At 50.9% G+C, this 18,556-nt stretch overlaps 6 protein-coding genes across 6 annotated transcripts; 2 read left to right on the forward strand and 4 right to left on the reverse strand.

Annotated features, from left to right (window-relative positions):
* Window positions 1–3,423: 3,423 nt before the first annotated feature.
* N0V89_000607 (uncharacterized protein) lies at window positions 3,424–4,647 on the reverse strand (the record flags this gene model as incomplete). The annotated part of the gene is made up of 4 exons (XM_056209428.1): window positions 3,424–3,872; window positions 4,047–4,204; window positions 4,275–4,492; window positions 4,543–4,647. 4 exons carry the CDS (start codon window positions 4,645–4,647, stop codon window positions 3,424–3,426), a joined length of 930 nt encoding a protein of 309 aa, XP_056076250.1.
* A 978-nt stretch (window positions 4,648–5,625) lies between these two features.
* Window positions 5,626–6,579, reverse strand: N0V89_000608 (uncharacterized protein; the record flags this gene model as incomplete). Its single annotated transcript, XM_056209429.1, has 1 exon — window positions 5,626–6,579. The coding sequence occupies one exon, from the start codon at window positions 6,577–6,579 to the stop codon at window positions 5,626–5,628; it is 954 nt and encodes a 317-aa protein (XP_056076251.1).
* Window positions 6,580–7,604: 1,025 nt separating this feature from the next.
* Window positions 7,605–8,798, forward strand: N0V89_000609 (uncharacterized protein; the record flags this gene model as incomplete). Its single annotated transcript, XM_056209430.1, has 1 exon — window positions 7,605–8,798. One exon carries the CDS (start codon window positions 7,605–7,607, stop codon window positions 8,796–8,798), a length of 1,194 nt encoding a protein of 397 aa, XP_056076252.1.
* Window positions 8,799–10,275: 1,477 nt separating this feature from the next.
* On the reverse strand, window positions 10,276–12,267 carry TEF4_1 (elongation factor EF-1 gamma subunit; the record flags this gene model as incomplete). The annotated part of the gene is made up of 2 exons (XM_056209431.1): window positions 10,276–12,039; window positions 12,187–12,267. The coding sequence occupies 2 exons, from the start codon at window positions 12,265–12,267 to the stop codon at window positions 10,276–10,278; spliced, it is 1,845 nt and encodes a 614-aa protein (XP_056076253.1).
* Window positions 12,268–13,915: 1,648 nt separating this feature from the next.
* On the reverse strand, window positions 13,916–15,426 carry TEF4_2 (elongation factor EF-1 gamma subunit; the record flags this gene model as incomplete). Its single annotated transcript, XM_056209432.1, has 4 exons — window positions 13,916–14,205; window positions 14,259–14,987; window positions 15,150–15,339; window positions 15,397–15,426. The coding sequence occupies 4 exons, from the start codon at window positions 15,424–15,426 to the stop codon at window positions 13,916–13,918; spliced, it is 1,239 nt and encodes a 412-aa protein (XP_056076254.1).
* A 261-nt stretch (window positions 15,427–15,687) lies between these two features.
* MRPS9 (37S ribosomal protein S9, mitochondrial) lies at window positions 15,688–16,775 on the forward strand (the record flags this gene model as incomplete). The annotated part of the gene is made up of 2 exons (XM_056209433.1): window positions 15,688–16,624; window positions 16,684–16,775. The coding sequence occupies 2 exons, from the start codon at window positions 15,688–15,690 to the stop codon at window positions 16,773–16,775; spliced, it is 1,029 nt and encodes a 342-aa protein (XP_056076255.1).
* Window positions 16,776–18,556: the final 1,781 nt, after the last annotated feature.

An 18,556-nucleotide genomic window follows, 5' to 3' on the forward strand; every position in this document is an offset into this window, starting at 1 on the left:
TATGAAACTAGATTTAATGCTACAGAGATCAACCATAGACTAGATTCACCTGTATCGAGGATCCATAACTGGCGAGGGAGGCAAGATCATGCTAAATTAGTATCTGCATGTGCGTTAAGGGATAGACATTCTTCATCGTGGAAGCTCTACTACCTTTATTGATGTTTATACAACTTTTTGATGCTCTTCTGACTATGATAGGTAGAGTTCTTCTTCTTTTATACAGATGTCCCTTGCATGTAGCTGGAGGTGAAGAAGCACGTTGTTGCACAAGTTTTGGTGACTCCTCAGTAGCTATGGTTCCTTGGTACAGGTGGGCGTAGTCAAAAGTTCTACAGTCGTGCAACGCAGGGTTCAAAGGAGTACTCTGCCGTGCCACAAGTCGGCCCCCGGAGAAACTACATCCTCTAGGGCCGAAAATTCAATCACGCCGCCGGAGTGCTGGTTTCCTTCATTAGTGCATATACACCACCGATTTAGGAAAGGCATAACAAGCGGCACAGTCGTGTGTTCCATTTCAAGCTGTTATGTATCGTAAAGTTCTCCATATTCTACCAATCATAGCCCGATGACCGATGCCCGTTGTGCTTCAGCGAGTCATCTATTCAACGGATGACTACTTCTAGCTCCTCACCAGCCCTACTTATAGACCTTAACCTATGCCCAACAACATGCAACACATCCTCCCTTATATTGTCCACTCTTGCTAGCACACTCGATTTGTCAAAAGCCCACTCCACACTCGATCACTCCATTACGACTTCATGGCGCGGTCTAGAATCATTGCCACCCTTCTCGCCCTGTTTATTTCCGCTTCTTCTGTTCTCGCCGCACCGGTTCCTGGTAGCTACATTAATCAATCTTCCGCGACCCTCTTCATTGCATTGACTTTGTCTAGGTTGCATCATGAACAACGGCACATTGTACTGTGGAACAAAGAACGTACCGCCCGGTTATAAGGGATGGACCGATGAAGATAAGAAGGATGGGCATGATCACCATGATTAGCGAGTGGTCTTTGGGCTGGTCTTTTCCAAAGAGTCATTTGTAAATCTAGCTTCTTGCGAATACATCTGTTTAAGTATTGGAGAGACGTTTTTGTTGGCAGTCTATCTTAGCAATCTGTACCTTTTATGTCAAGATCGTTCATGGCCATGATCGAGTGTAACTGCATAGTCGGATAATTGTCGGATGTGGAATCCTCGCACAATGGGTCTAACCTAATTAGGAAACAACAGGTGAGCACTAGTGTCTTGGCATATGAGCTGTCTGTATAGAGACCTCCACCCACTCTGTGCGTAGAACAGGTTAGAATGCTCAAGTCAAGTTTATCACCCTATCAGTGCCAAGTATAATCGCTACCTATGGCAACATCCTCAATAGGTAGCCGAGCAGTGGCCCCTCCTCTGTCTCTCAAAGGCCACCCATCGCAGCACTCACAAAGCCACTTATTTCCTTTATTACTCGAGTTACCCTTAAATTACCCCAATCTAAGTGTGACGGGAGTCCGCTTCAGCGTCGTCCCCATAGAACATCTAGACATACGACACTTATTATCACTTACAAGGCTACCTATCCAAAAACATGCATTCCACGTCTCGTCGCTGTTATTACTTTCCTCTTCTTTACTACCACACTGGGTACTCCGATAATTAGTAGTAGTGATCTAGGCCGGCTCACATGAAAGCAGGGATTCTTGAATTGATGGTTTAAAGAGTGCGTGAAAGGCGAATTCAGATTTGATTTTCGGCGTATGAACTGCAGGGGTGGACGTATTCAAGCACATCCGAATGTAGGGAGGGTGGAGCAGCATGGAAAAAGCAATCCTTTGCCGAAGCGGCGCATTGTTTAGGTCACATCAATATATCGTATGCTATCGAGTCACGAACAATTTTCATCGCCAAACCCCTGAAGCAACGAGGAAGACATGCCGTTTGATAGTGCTATGGGAAATTTTCCGAAATTCTCTGTATTACATATCCGTGTTGTTGCAAAGCAATCTTTGACTGACAAAGATTGCGCGTGTTCACTTTGCACTCCATGTCCGACGGTTATGAAAGCCTGCAGCACGCAAATTTTGGCCTCTACCCTAGGTTAGCTCACTAGAGTTCGAACTAACGGAACGCCTTACCTCGCATATATTAGGATCAATACGTAGTAACGCTGAAACAAGCATGTGAGCCACATTCATCAACGCCTCAATGGTAGCAGCGAAACCTTCTGTAGCATCTGCTGTCCTCGCGCCTTTGAGTACTCAGCCTTCTCATGCAGCTCGACAATGTGACGCTAATTTGGATTTAGCATACTTCTGCCAAAAGCTCTCGGACTTAGCGAAGAAAAGCAGTGTGTACATTCAATGGTAAGATGCTTACGAACTGGGAGAAGGCTTTTTTAGGTACTCAAACTGAAAGCCGGCTGGTTACACCTACCTATGGTAAAATCAGTGATAGTCTACAACTGGATGATTGGACGTGCTACACACCTTACAGGGCAGACCAGGCTACCCCTGGTCTTCCGACGATCCTCCATGTCAGGCTGTATCGTATGCAAAGGACTGTGTACCCCCTAAACACGGAAGACATCTTTGATAGCATAGAAACGAGGCATTGCAGCCATAATAGTATAGGAGCTTGCCTATCTACAATAGCATAAGCTGTCTCTATACTATCAAAGATACGAAGGTATAGTAAAGGTCTTTGTTATATTATATAGCTATAGTAAATGACCTCTATCATAAGATTAGGTAATGGTGAAGGATAAGATAATGTTCTGCTCTCGCGTAGTACTTAGTGATAAAGCACCTGCTCAACTACCTACAGTATCTACTTAAGGACCTTTAAATTGACAATATCAGGCAAATCTTATACGTGTACAACCGTGTCTTGTCTTTTTAGCAGTGAATTGCCTGTGTGGTGGCTTAGTAGAGGAGGTGGATTAATTTAATAGTAAATACTAGTGCAAGACTTCTTCCAAAGCTCCAATTCACCTAGCTATTTACGGAGATCTCTCTACAGATAATCTGACCCCTTAGCGAGCTGCGTAATCTGTCTACAGTAGTTTTTATCAAGATTGCTAGATAACCATTTTCTATAATATTATAGACAGCTCGAAATTATGCTATTATAGTACATGACTTAGTCTACAAGACCATGTGATCGGACGATCCCTCAACAAGTTCTAGAGCAACGTCAGCATTATCAAGTTACATACAGAGGACAGAATAGGATACCCACCAACGTAGGCAATGACTATACGCGCCTTGACGACTATAGTATGAAACCTTTCATCTTTCACTTTACATGAAGGTCCTTAGTAAGGCAAATCATAGATCAATATCATGTTGCACCACCAAGTCAATTTGCCCAAGTCATTACTTGAATACACTTGCAGATCAGTGTAGGAGCCCCGGTTTTGAGAAGCTAATTAAACTATACCGTTGCCCACCAATGCTTCTCTGACAGTCAATGGCGTAATGCTGGGGAAAATCTCATTGAGCAATGGCCCTTCATACACCATCTGGCCTTCTGCCATGTAGACTGCTACTCCAGCCATGACCTTTTGGAAAAGGCTCTTTGCCTCCTCGCTGCCAAAGAATTGCTCGTATACAGCCTTATGACCAGGAAGCTCGGTTATCTCTCCACGTTTCAACATCTCGACAGAGTCGTATGCTACGTTGAACTTGACACCTTTTGCCGCTTCGGCGACTGCGATGATCTCGTTCCATGTCATCTTGTCGGCATAAACGAAATACTTCTTCCCCCAGTGGTCAAGTCCTAGTAGAGCGGTCGTGTATGTGGCGAGGTCGGCTGTGTGGGTGAAGTAGACTGGGTAGGTTCCATCACCTGGAATGGCGGCGGCGTTACCCTCGATGTCTAAAGGTAGGGGTACTAAGTCAGTGTAATGTTAAGAAATCAGGGAAATGGGTGAATTAGGTGTTCTAGCCAGCTCGTAATGTCCGAAAATGCCAGGCTTAGAGGTGTAAGGCCTGGAGTCTCTAGGTATCCGGCCAGCCTGAACACCCACTTTGTACCCCAAACATGACGTACCAAGTGCTAGCGCAGATTTCTTCGTGTACGACGGAACTGACAACGTGTAGAAGTCGAGGAATATCCCAGGGAAGATAGCTGTCCACTCTAGTCTCGTTTGGTTCAAGGCGTCGAGAAGAGCGAGTCTCGACGCTGCAAAAGGGCTCTCTTTTCCTTGCCTGTGTTCTCTAGTTACAAGATGGTATGCAAAAATTGCTATGAGTTTCGTACCCAGTAGTATAGTCAAACCCCGACCAAATGCTTGGGATGTAGCGATGCGTGACGCTGGCTCGCTCCGCCGCTTCGATGAGATTAATCTCAGTGGATTGACTGTTGTCGTAGTTTGAGATACAGGAAATGACAGTGTCGATCTTGTGACTTTCGAGGAGTTGGACAAGAGAATCTTGATCGGAGTAATCAGCCTGCAGCACAGGGACACCAATGGCGTTCTCCAGCGACGGATTGACCTTGCATGGGTCAGTAACGGTTCAATGTTGAAATCGGATTGAAGGAATACCTGACGAGCCAGAATAATGGACTTGTATGTGCTCTTCTTGAGTGCATCGACGAGAGCTCGGCCCAGTCCACCCGAACCACCAGCAACTGCGACGACGTGAGACATAGGCAAGATGAAAGTTAGTGTTGATTTGAGGAGATAGAATGTAATGAGAGGGTTGTTTGGCAATTTGAGTACTTCAACAGTGGACGGCGTATTTATAATAAAAGGGCAGTCCTTGATTTGTCTGCCTCTTTCGTCGCTATTTCTGGAAGCCTTTCCAGGAGATACACACACTCCGCTGCTCGTCCGGACATACAGTGTCTGTGTAGCTACCAGTGGCCCAATCATTGCGCAGGGCGTAAGTCAAGCCACAGCGTGCCCCCATGCGGCAGCAATTCTCTCGATCCAGCTTTTCTTTGCTCTATTTAATCGTGGGAATCAATAGCGCACATTATGTATGAGGCAATGAGCAATGCTCATTGTTAGGATTATTTATCCTGTGTCTAAACCATGACATACTGTTCATTCTACCCTGTATGGTAGTTATGCAAGGGCAATCTCATCTAATTCCATCTTTAGATATGTAGACCTGGCGAAGCGGGCTGGAATAGGATCATGCCATATGCCACTAGTTGTGTGTGGGAAACCAACATGAGCTTTTGATGCAGCTCTATGTAAGGTTTTCTAACCCAGCACCCAATAGCAGGTGAATCAGCACGTAAAGTCAATAATTGGGGGCCAGCTGTTTTCGAGCGTCAGGCTAAGACAGAGTCCGGACGAAAACGGGGTCCGGTCTGCTGCTCGCAAAGCCTTACTGCTCGCAAAGCCTTGCTATAGCACACGACTGGTTGAGCCGGATGCCACAGCTCACAGATAGCTGGTAGTTAGAGCTACCAGCGGTAAAGTTCGGCTCGCCTTGATCTTCTTGGTACTATCATTCCAGATGGTACGCCAGCCGCTTTGATTGAAGAATGGGTCGGGTTTTCGCATTCATTCGAACTAGCTTCGGATACTTGCCTGAGCTGTCTGATCCCTGGCTATCGCGAGATAGCATATGGTACATGCTCGCGAATTGCGTTCTACTCAGGAAGACTTCCCACTTCAGTCCGCGTACACAGTGCCTTCCATGATTCTCCTCGCAGTGCGGAAAACGGTGACATCCTTCACTGCGCCTGAATTGTCGAAGTTCGCACCGACTAGAAGCTTTCCGCTATTGTGACCGATTGTTACTCCGTCCGCATCGACGGGGCTCGAGCTCGTTACTTCCCTGACAACAGCTCCCTCCAGTCGCGACGCAACAGCAAGTGCCATTGCCACGGTTATTGGTACCGCACGATGTGGTTGCCCAACACTGATCGCTCTTACCAGCAAATCACAACTCGTTTCTTCGACTGTCTCGCCAGAGATCAGCTCATGCGTATATGGCGCAGCCACCATTGCTACCTTGGGGATCGACCCCGGAACAGATTCCAGTGTCTGAGAAATACCCATCGCGACAGCGGCTTGTCTACGTATTGAGTCCAATCGGGGCAGGAGGTCTGGATGTGCATCGATCGCGTCCGCAAGGATGCCGCCTTCAACACCAAGGCTAGAAGCACGGACAAAAACGCAAGGATTGCCGACATCGATACATGTCACGCGTATATCGTCAAACGTGTCGACAACGTTCCCCGTAGGAAGAGTCTTTCCCGTCTTAGAGCCAGCAGGGTCGATGAATGCAAGCTCGATCTTTGCGCCTGTTCCGACGACGCCATCGATTGCGAACGAGCCTCCAACTTTTGCTTCATTTTCTTCGACAGGGAATTTGGAGTGAATGATTTTGCCAGTGTTGGTGTTGTGTATGCGTACCGTGCAGGGACCATCTTCTTTCTTTACTAAACCCGCGTTCACAGCGAAAGGTCCGATCGCAGAGATCATATTTCCACAGTTACTTGAGAAGTCCACTTCTGGCTTTTTGACACCTATCGCTGCAAACGTGTAGTCGACATCTGCATCATCCCTTGCTGAAAAACCTACGACACAGACTTTGGAGAGGGAAGAGACACCGCCACCCATGCCGTCGAGTTGGCGGCCATTGGGATCCGGAGAATTGATGACGCCACGGAATATAGAAGGCCATTTACCTTCGGAAGGAAGATCTTGCGTTCTGAAGATGACTGCACGTGATGTTCCACCACGATAGTATGCAGCTGGGAATGACAGTTGCTTTGCGGGACATGGCGATGCATGAAAGGGTCGCGCATGATTTCGAAGAAGAGGTGCACACCTGCATTGCATCCGGCGCGCGCAGTAACCGAGGGAATGCATTTTGTGCTTATCGCATGCTCCAATGTAGAAGATCGCTCAATGGAAGATTATCGATGGAGATGAAGTGGATCGCAAATTGAGCCCGAAAGCGTTCTTTACCCGCCGGGCGAAACAGGCACCACTTGTCGTGCACCAATCATATCAGCCACTCCTAGCAGCTTATTCCCCACTCATCGATACACCTTGCCGGCGTCTCGACCGTTATCTTATTCCACACACACTTTCCAACACAATCTCTGATAATATTCACAGCCGTTACATCCTCAAATTAGTCGGAGACATCGAGGCGTCGACGTTACGTCGCCTTCGCTTGTCGATCAGGTGGTACAATTAATGTGAAGAGCGGAAGAGGATCGATGAGAAGATGATAACCCATCTGGAAGCTGGTCATGAATTGGAACCGATAACCAGGAAATATAGGAAGTGATGCAATATGGTGTTCCGGAGCGCTGGAAGTCACTATTATAAAATTGAGCATGCGCGGAGCTTCAAGTAAGCTGTTATCCCCGTTTCTGACTGGTGACCTTCACTCTTTCTGACATGTAGAGAGACCTGAAGCCTTTACTAGTTGATTAACATCTGCAAAGACGCAGGGTTGCTTGCCCACCATTCGGCGATGCATTGCACGTGATCAGTTCACTTCCGCCGTTGCGGCGGAACAACCTTTAACTTGCGGTTTGATTTAGTATTTGGCCTGCATTCCATCATCAGGCCATCAAGGTATATAAAGAACCTCCACATGGCTCCCACAAAGACCACAGACCCCCTACAAGATGTCTCGCATTCGCATTGCCATAATCGGTCTCTCTGCCTCAGCCATCACGGCTTGGGCCGCCTCCGCCCACCTCCCTTACCTACTTTCATCTCACGGTCGGAAACATTTTGAAATTGTCGCCCTGCTCAATTCTAGCGTTTCGTCCGCCGAAGCAGCACGCACAACCTTTAACCTCCCACCCACGGTCAAAGCCTACGGCGACCCCAGCGCCCTCGCCCAAATGTCAGATATTGATCTGGTAGTTTGCTGCACGCGTGTAGACGTCCATTTTCGCACCATAGAGCCTAGCATACGGGCAGGGAAAGCAGTCTTCGTGGAGTGGCCGTTAGCTGAAAATCTGTCCCGCGCTCTCGAACTCACGGGCGATAGGCCGATGTCAAATAGCATCATTGGATTGCAAGGACGCGTCTCACCTGTCACGCTGCGCCTCAAGGCACTGCTCGCGGAAGGGGTTATAGGGAAAGTGGTCAGCAGCCATGTGTCATCTTACGGCGCATTGCTCCCACGCGATGCACTACCGGAGGATATGGAGTATTTCGCCGAGCGGAAGTATGGTGGCAACCCCATTATCATTGAAAATGGCCACAGCCTCGACTGGTTACATGAGGTCCTTGGTGAGTTCGAGGAGTTTGAGAGTAGGATGCAGATTCAGCGTTCGGAAGTGAAGGTTCTAGGCAAGGATGGGAAGGTGAAAGAGACAATCGGGACGGATGTTCCAGATCTTCTTAGCATCCAAGGAACACTCAAAGCAAGAGAAGGTGAAAGTGGAGTTGTACAGGGCGCGTTATTCACACATATCTTTCGTCATGGGACGCCGTTTAAAGGGCGGGCTGGGTTGACGTGGACCATAAATGGAGAGAAGGGGGAATTGCAGATCACAATGGGCGAAAGGTTCCTGTTCTTAGAAGATCCGATCACCATTCAGCTGCATGACCACGCTACAGACGATGTAATGGAGTTGACCTGGGATTGGGCTGATTGGCAAAAGGAGTTGCCTATCAAGGCGAGAGGTGTTGCAGAGTTGTACGAGAGGTATGCGCAATGGAAGAAGTCTGGGCAAGGACGCGTCACGAAGGGCAGGGAGTGGCCTACTCTGGCCGATGCCATGCTGAGGACAAGGCAGCTCGATAAGATTTTCCGCCAGTTCGATCAGGCCGAGGGCAGGCGAGCAAATGGAAAGGCTTGTGGCTGAAATCATGGTGGACTGTAAGTCAACCAGGTCCCACTGGGTAAGACTGCGGTGGTATGAGGGACTAATGATTACTGAAGGTTGCTGAGGGTCTGTTCACGCACGTTGTGAAGTTTGCAAAATTATGTAGTCTGACATCTTGGATTGTCTTTTGGCAACTTGTAAGCATGACTCCACTCAGCGATTGCCTTACCTCTCCGTAGAGATAGAGGGTGGTGAATGGTAATGGGGCTACAAAAGAGACACGAAAATGATCATGATACGGCAAATTAACAAAAGCAATCTAGATCAGTCGCCCAACATTCAATAGTCAGCCTCATGGCGCGAGGATGCAGGCAATTAAAGCCTAAAAATTTAGTCACCTCATGTAAATCACCCTGATTAGACATGAGACCATAGAGAGATACATCCAAAACTCTAGACTCAACGCGATACATACGACTCCTAGTCCACTTATAGCGCAAAGACTCTCCTACGATAGCACTTTAACCCACATTAATCAACGACACGATAGAGACTAAGATACTAACTCCCGCTTCCACTTGCCTTAGCAATCTACAAAGGTCGCCAGCCTGTTGGTTGCGAACTTTCTTCTACTTGTTACCTAAGGACATCCATACATTTCCTGATGCTGTTCAGAGCTTGAGCGATACGGACGATGAGCAGTAGCACGATTCGGTGGGTTAGGAGATTCGTAGATACTATAGTGATGTTAACGAGCAGTTCCAGAACTTGACACTTCGCACTAGATTTCTATATTGAAGGCCAAGGTCTGGTCACCTGGCTGCTCCGGTGATTAGGTGGTATCAAATGTAATGTCCGTTCATCCTGACCCAAGCCTCCGCAGGTGTCTGACAAGACAAGGCTGTGGCGATAAGCTTGATATCCCGTTTTAAACTCCCAGATTGGACGAGCTGCCGTGTGGCACAACTGCACTCTTGCCCGCATCCACATTATGGGACAGACCTCACATGTACTTCAGCGCTGCTGGGGTTTGTCCGGGGGTTGTGTCGGCAGATCCTCGCTATACGGTCGCGGGTTTGGCCGACGACATTAGGCATGCTCGTATCGGCCAACTGCTAGTCAATGGCTCGTGCCATGACGCAGCAGGGTGTTGAAGAAGAAGAAGAAGAAGAAGAAGAAGAAGAAGACACGACCTGGGTCTGACCTCTCGCCAATAGCGTTAATTGTTTGGGACGTTGAACATTTCGCACATAAGCCTTTACTCCCCAAACGCCACATGCATGCTAATCTTCTCTTCAAAGCGACACCAACGTATACGATTGCAAAAGCAGACGGTAATTACAAGTAATGACGAGCAATTACAGGCCGAAGCCCGACCAAAAGAGACCTTGTCCTAATACATTCCCGCAAAACACCCACCAACGGCCAGCTTAGCATTACACTTGTACCCAGACAGACCTGAACGAACCTCTCTCTAATCCTAACGTCGTAATTATAACTACCGAGTTCCTCCCCGCTAAAACCAATAACTATCCCCACTTTTCGCAACCTCAAAACTGCAACCCAAGCCCTTGCCCTTCTCAGCCGCTAGCTTTTCTCCTTCTCGAAGCTCCTGTAGAATGAGATCGCCAACAGAAGGCCCATCGCTCATTGTATCTTTAACATGCATGACCACAACCTTCAACCCCTTAAGTGGAGCTTCAAGCCCAGCCGCCAGCAATGCTCTGCTATGCTCCGCGCTCACGCTGGAGACATTCAGTGCCGCGGGCGCAGACGGGTGCGCAGGTGTATGCGTGCCTGTCGCTACGCGGGGACTTTGTGCATAGTCTGTCATGACTTCGTCGTCGACGACATGCGCACCGGTACCTCCACGGGAATCAGCATTATACGCCCTTGTACGAGAGGACTTGCGCGCATCGGGTGTACTCGAGCCACCATCAACGTTTAGCCCATTACTGGCGCGCTTCCTTTTCCGCGCACTCCTCGCCTCCTCCTTTTCCTTCTCGTGCTCCCTTCGCGCTTCCTTGACCATCTCAGCGAGATTCTGCAGCTCGGCAAGGAGGTGCCGCGGCGCGAGGTGACCATATAGTACCGGGTCGCCTTGCGCGTTTGTGTAGCTGCACTCGATAAAGATGCCTGTTAAAATACCAGCTGCAATCTTGGGTGCGGCTTCGGTCCAGATGTGGGCGGTGCGCGGGGAGAGAGATATGGAGTCTGGTTCGACGTCGCCGAACATAAGGATTTCTCTCGTGGGAGTTATGGGCGTGGATTCAGTGCGGATGAAGTATGCCGTTGAGTCGATGACGCATTGGTCGGCAGGATGCGAAGCGGTAGCAGTGTTGTTGCGGCCAGTGTCTGCAGCAGTGGTGCCAGAGAAGAGGGGAGTGCCTGGAGCGCTCTGAGTAGGGTGGGAGAAGCTGAGCGAACGGACTTCTCGACCGTCTGGCACTGAATCGGGATGCTGTGACGTGATGTGGTGTGTGGACGTTCGATGAAGACCACTGCTAGAGGGCTCCAGTTGGTTCGCGTTTGAGCCGCGGTGGATGTGGCCCGGACCTCGCATGCAGTGTCCATGACTGACTTTGAAGCCTCGGACGCCGAGACCGTCGCATACTTCGATGTAGCCCCGGCCACTTCCTTCCCCAAGGGCAATGTTGCCGCCTTCTTGAAGCCGTTGGAATGTGACTAGGCCTACGCCGCCATCTTCGTCTGTAAGGTTCGGCCATAATATATTGTTGAAAATGTGCGTTTTGATCGCGTTGACAGTGAATGGTAGCGCCGCCAATCTTTTCGGACGTGAGGTGTTGTGGAAAGCTGCTGTGTTTATGATAAAGCCGGATACATGATCTAAGTGGGGATGTGTGATAAGGTAGGTTGAGACGTGTTCCCGTACCACATGAAGCGCATTTGCTCTTGCAGTTTCGTTCGGGAATGGAATTCCAGCAAATGGACCTTTATCCAACGTTGTATACGCGGGCAATGGATCGATATCTGAACTTGGCGTATCGACCTCAGACTCTTCGTCAGTGACCGATAAAGGTGCTGTTCGTGGCGAAGGAGAGTCCTGCTCTCGAGCATTTCCATGCCCGTTCCGTGGTTTAGGTGGCGGCCTTGATGCAGGTTCTGATGCTAGTGGAAAGTCATTGGCTAGTATGCGGGTTATGGCTGCAAGATGGGACCCTGCATCCACAGCTAAGACTGAGTTCTTTGCCCACTTCGCGGCTGTCGAGCGGACGAGGAAGCCCGTGACATTGTCTTCGCTTGGCCCACCGCCAGAGCCCTATTGTTGTCAATGAAGGTATACATTAACCCAGTTGTCCCGATCATGGTGGTGCGATAGTGTGATATGCGCCCTGTGGTCATCCAATACCGAGACATGTCCAGCCATATCATGGACCCATAGACTGGAGGAATTGAAGAGACATACCAAGGAGATGACCTGTAGCGCAGGTTCGTTCGAATGTCCCGCCGTCCGCCTCGTCTGCCCATGCCCATCGCTCTCCTTCATCCCAAAATCGTGGTCAACTGATATTCTACCGGTAGATGACCGAGCACTGTCTCAGCCTTATCCAAACGTTGGCAACCCAGATCTTCCCTAGTCTCGATCCGAGACCTTTTGCTTTTATCGTGGACCGCTGTCTCAGCGCCACGCCTCCCTAACACCAGCGCTCAAGAGATACTTAGCCAAACAGTTCCTCGCAAAGATGGTCGATTCTCACGTTTTTGGGCAATCGTGAATTTAGGGCGTTATCGTCGTATTTCCACTGTCGTCGCAAAATGCGCGCACTGGAGATATTGGAAGCGCAACTCTGGAGGAATAGTAGAACTCAAGCTCTTCGACGGCGGTGAATGATTCGAAGCTCTCCGCGTACAGACAGATGACGGAATGATCGGGGCCGATATGTTGTGCAGAAACGGTGTCGCGATGCCGCAGCAAGCCGTCGAGTGCTGCAGGCGAGCGGAGCAGCGCGCTTCAGCCTCCTCTTCCCCAGACGATCGCCCTCAGCCTCGCCGAAGCCAGAACCCGGTGCAAAGACGTTCAATCCCGCGAGTCGGTCGAAACGCCCTCGAAATATTCTCTTTCTTCTTGTGCGCTGGGCACCTACTTGGCCCACGTGCCAACGACTTGTCCACGGTTGCTGTGCGCGCGGTATCCTGGAAGTCGCAACACCTCGAGTCCGTCCTCTTTCTTATACTTGTACGCGCAGCTTGCAGTAATGTGTCGCTCGGACGCAGCACGCTCGAGGTCGCAAGAAGGCCGCATTCAAGACCAGACCAGACCCGAGCCCCAGGCCCCGGCCTTTGTGTGGCTGCGCTCCCTCTTAGACCCTCGGCCCAATCACGCCTCACAACACCCACGAGCCGCAGCTGCGCCGCGCCGGACTCGACTCAATCCTGGGTCCTCCCAGCCTCTCTTGGCCGCATTCCTTTCAGAGACGTCTCTGTGCCTGCACGTTGTCTCTGTCTCCCAATTAAAAAGGTAATGTGACGCTGTGCTGCGACTGCTCCCTCGGACGCAGGTTGGTAGTACGAACTCTGCTGTCGCAGACGCAGAGCTTCCGTGCTTCACCAACGCATGTCAACGACGACCCGGGTCCCAGGCCTGAGAAGCGGGGTCTGCATGCTTGCTTGTCTTTGGGACGTGCAACGAGAATACCATCTCAGGTAAGCTGCATGGGCGCTGTTGTCATTGGTCAACGCCATGCGCTCTGTTACATGGATAGTCGTGGCACAATTCTAGTCCAGGTTGCAGTATAGCATGTAGTGTCAAGATGTCAAATCCGCCCTGTGAGCGGTTGTTGTCCCAGAGTATATACATCCATCCTACTATCGTCCGGTCCGCATTCAGGCATAATCGAGGCTGGCTATATGCGGTAAGCCATGGTAGCGCTGCGACCATCAACACACCTGAGCTTACACGCGAACAGATGAGGTCACTATTGGACAATCATAGGTTTGGGCTTGAAGCTCTTTCCATTTGGCTTTTGCGCCCATCTAGGCAAGCAAGAGTGACTGGTATATCTCTACTAAAAGCTGCCCCACACACACTCTCGCGTCCACCCCTCATCTCTCATATGCATAGTGTCCCATCACGAAGTCGTAATATTCGTCCCATCATAACCGAATCCCTGAGTCCCTCCTTTTAAAGAAAATGTTTACTTGAAGATCTTGCCGTCGGCGTACTTGTACTCCTTGCCCTCAAGAGTGATGGCTGGAGGTTCGTCAGCCCACTGCTGCTCGACGAAAGTGCGGTCCTCGGGCTTCTGGGGGTCGAGCTTGGTGAACTCGTAGCTCTCAACATCGGGAGCAACATCGAAAGCGGGGAGGGCATCCTGGCCACGGATGACAAAGGCACCCTGGATGACGTTGTCGTTGTTCTCGCCGTACACCGAGGCAGCACCGAAGATGAACTTGCGGGAAGCCTCGAGACGGGCGAAGAAACCACCTGCAGATCGTCAGTATCTACTTTCTATCAATCGGATATGGGGTCTGACGTACCAATCAAGTTCGAGGTCATGAAGACGAGCTTGTTCTCCTTATTGTACTTGTAGTCAACCTTCCAGATGGAGTACTCGTCGAACTTGACGTTCTCCCAGAACCACGGCAGGGAAACATTGACATCGTTGTTGGAGTACTGGCGCTTCCACTCGTCGAGATCGAAAGTGGGGCGGTCAAGCAGAGCAAGCGGGTGCTTGGGCTTGGGCTTAGGAGCCTCCTCCTCCTCCTCAGCTGGGGTCTCCTTGGGTTTAGCAGCAGCCTTGGGCTGCTCCTTCTTCGGCTTCTCCTCCTTCTTCGGGGGGACGTTCTTGATCGCCTCCTCGATGAACTCGAGCTTGCCTGCTACTGCAGAGTAGCTAGGGACGTTGTAAACGGTCTCGTACCAACGGGTGACGTTGGGGTTCTCCGCACGCCAGGCCTTGTCGTAGAAGTACTGGAAGCCGCGGGCGAGGATGGAGGCAGTGAAGAAATCAGCGAGGGTGAGGCGCTCGCCGACGAGGTAGGTGTGGGTAAGGAGGTACTCTTCAAGGACGTGGACGGCCTTGGTAGCGGCAGCCTTGGAGTCCTCAATGTTCTTCTTGTTGTAGGGGTCACGGCCGACGAGCGGGCGGAACCAGCCACCGAGAGGAGTGAGGATCTCAGTGTTGGCGTATGACATCCATCGCAGGATCGAAGCGTAGTCCTGCTTGGTCTTGCCAAGAAGGGCGGTCTTCTCGTTCTGGGAGGTGACTGTGATGGTCAGCTTGAGTCACATTATAATGTAGTGATATTTTGCAATGTACGCGGGAAAAAATCAGAGTCGAAGATTCTCAACAAATAAGTTCAGACAGGGATAACTGAATGATAATATGCCTCATCCTTTGCGCAACTAGACGGGTGGAAAAGACGTACGGTAAACGGCGATGGCGATGGTCTCGCTGAGGACGAAGCCGTCAGCGCCCTCGAAGGTGGGAACCTTGCCGAGCTTGTTGAGCTTCAAGTATTCGGTGGAGACACCATTGGCGGGCACAGTCTCGACAAACTCGAGGTCAAGACCATTCTCCTTCGCAACGGCGAGCAGCGAAGTGGTACGCGGGTTGCCCTGCGGACACGTTAGTCATTCTCGCTCAACAGACAGCTGTACCACGGTAGCACGAACCGAGTAGGAGTAAAGCTTGCCGAAAGACATGATTGCGATGTTCGTGGAATACAAGCAGCACAATCAGTGGTTGACAAGACGGTGATCGAGAAAATTGGAAGTACGAGGGGAGGCGGGGCAAGAACGAGGGAAGAGCTTTTTGTGCCGGAGAAATTGCGCGCCGACGACGCCTTCCCTGAACAAGCAACGAAGGACGGCGCTTGGGCCGCGCCTGCCCAAGAATTTACGAACCACAGCTCGCCAGAAAGCCATCACAACTCACGACGAAGTATTGCGACAATTGCAGCCGCCATGGTGCGCGGCGAGCTCTCACGATCCATATGGTCAGCCACGGAAGGCCTGTTTAGCGGAGCGCGACCACAGTGCACGCGGACGATGCGATTACCGTACAGGAGTCTGCAGCCGGCAGCGCGCTTCATCTCGACTACCCCGTCGCGGAGCGCTGAAATCACAAGCGAGAACCCCGAATTGACGCCAGATTCGTTCACTGCTGCACCTGAGTTCGAATTTGATATGGAAGGGGAGGGTGAGAGCGAAGTGAAGGTAATGAGGAATGTTGACAAGGGGAAGAGCAACAACCAACTACTCCGCACCCTGCGTGTCGTCCCGGCGTCTCGATCGTACTTCAGCGCAAAACCGACCTTCAACGATGATTTCATCCATGTCTCCGCTCTCCTCCGCAGTGTTGCTACACTACCTACCATACCGAACTCCGAGGCTCCCAGAGTGGCATGGAAGACTGTTGACCAATACCGCATCATGACAAACGAACCTGTCAAGACGCAGCGATTCCATAGGATGATGCACCTGGTCAAGAGACTAAACTGCGTACATCCTTCTCTAATGCCAGAGCACGTCCGGACCGCAATGCGACGATTCATGAAAGACAGCCAGCCTGGTGACATCGTGCCTGTTCCTCAGGTTGTAGATGAGTGGGGCCGAGCCAGAGGAGTTGGTCGCCGGAAGACTTCTTCTGCTGTTGTGTGGCTAGTCGAGGGAGAAGGAGAAGTTCTGGTCAATGGCAAATCCTTGTCGCAATTCTTTGGACGTTTACATCACCGGGAGAGCGCTGTCTGGGCTCTGAAGGCCACGCAGAGACTGGACAAATACAACATGTTTGGATTAGTTCAAGGCGGAGGATCCACAGGCCAAGCGGAGGCGTTGACACTGGCTGTTGCAAAGGCATTGATGGTCCACGAGCCAGCCCTGAAGCCAGCTTTGCGACGCGGTAAGTGCTACTGTTATGATGCTGATAAAGACTCCGAACAAATTGCTAACACTATGCAGCTGGCTGCGTTACTCGAGATCCAAGGAAGGTGGAGAGGAAGAAGACGGGTCATATCAAGGCGCGCAAGATGCCCACCTGGGTCAAGCGTTAAGCCTTCCGCGCAGTGTATATTATCCTTGTGCATTAGCATAGATACTTGTTGTAACATACTCGCATGCAGGGCGACCATCTTGTTAGCACCTTGCAGCTTTGTGTTCGCATCATCTTTATTGATACTAATTCAGTCCGCGCAGTGGCACGAAGTAGTAGTCAACCCAGTGCCGTCGAGTTGCCGACCATTCTGCATTGCTTGAAAGAGACCGGCTGACAAGAGGCGTGGCAGGGAGTCCGACAGCAGTGGCATAATGGGAGGGACTGAGGAACAAAGTCGAAGACAGTGTCCCGTACCCTCATGCACATTCTACAGACCTCGACCATGCATGCTATAACGAAGCATTATATCGTTCGGCTGATCCGGAAAAACTTTCAGTCGATCGGCATCCGCTACTGAGCCCGTGGGGTTCGCATTCTGGATCAATCGAAAATCTTGATTGCCGTAAGCAAAACGGGCCGCTCCTCCCACTTGGCATTGGAGGATGGTATGTAGGTGAGAGACGGCAGAGCAAGGTATGCTTGGCTATGCCTCGGTCCAAGGTTTCGAAGCGTTCAGGCCTGGCCAGTCTGACGAACGGAGCATTCTTCCGCCAACCACTCACGGCTCATTGTTTCTCCGATTCCCTGTCACTTCTCTTACACTTGAGATTCATTGACACACATGTACCCGAGGCTTGCTGTAGAGATCGCGTGTTTTTCAATTTGCTCGCCCAACCCTTCTGCTAGCACTCATCTGGTGGCTTGTTCTCAGCTGGGTCGCTGGTTCTCCTGTCTTGTGCAGCTCGACGTTGACGTTGCAACGACTCGCAACGCGCTAAGCATGGCATCCCTGTGTCGATGGCCAGGTGCGTCATGCTCTCCAAAATAGTCCTCCTAAAGCGGTTGGCGGGCCGCTATTCGGAGAGGACCGCAACTGTTCAGAAAAAAATAAGTGCAAATGGATCTTGACCGGAGGGTGGCTGATACCTCGGTCGCAACACGCACGAACAGTTTGCGTTGGTCATTTTGTCCTGACTCGCCGAATTACAGGCCCATGGGCGATTGTTCAATCTGACCAATCAACGTACCCGCCCTGTCGCTTCCCCGAATGTTCGCTTCTGATCTCAACGGCGGCAATCATGACGGGAGCAGCCCTAACGGCTAAAAGGCCAGACGTGAGGCTTGCAACGGCATATGGTCGGAAGCAGGACAACAGCCGAACAGCTTCTGTCTGACAACGTCAAATGCGCGCAGCATCAGACCAGATTCCGGAAGGTCGCCGAAGCTGTGTGATTGCTTTTTAGGCGGCCTGCCAGGTGCATATTTGGCAGCACAGGCCTCGCTGCTGTTCTAGAAAGAAACGAAGGAAACATGACGATGACGGCCTTCTGGAAAGCTGTTCGTGGGACCTGCAATTTCGGTTGTGTGGTGGACGGTGGGCGAGTGCCGGATGGCTGCTGTTGGTCTAGAAGATGCACCAATGCCCTCTTCAGACAGAGATGCAACGTGGACGCCGCCTGTTTCAAGACGCGGCTACGCAACATAGGTGAGGGCGAGTGAGATCGGGAGTTCTGCGCGGCTTCCAGAAGGCTGATACGAGCAGAAATGCCGGGGGCCTGCAGGAGAGCACGTGAGGGTAGCATTCACGGCGACGGCGACAGTCACATGGAACTAGACGGGTGCGCGTGGCGGCGCGTGTTGGAGCAGCGTTTTCTTGGTGTAAGTAGTGTACCACAATCCGCTCGCGACCAGCGTCAGAAAGCGTTGGCCGTGCGCCGGAAGGAAGTTTCGCGGTGCATT

Source organism: Didymosphaeria variabile, assembly GCF_027946475.1.
Source record: "Didymosphaeria variabile strain IMI 356815 chromosome Unknown scaffold_1, whole genome shotgun sequence".
NCBI classification, from domain to species: Eukaryota; Fungi; Ascomycota; class Dothideomycetes; order Pleosporales; family Didymosphaeriaceae; genus Didymosphaeria; species Didymosphaeria variabile.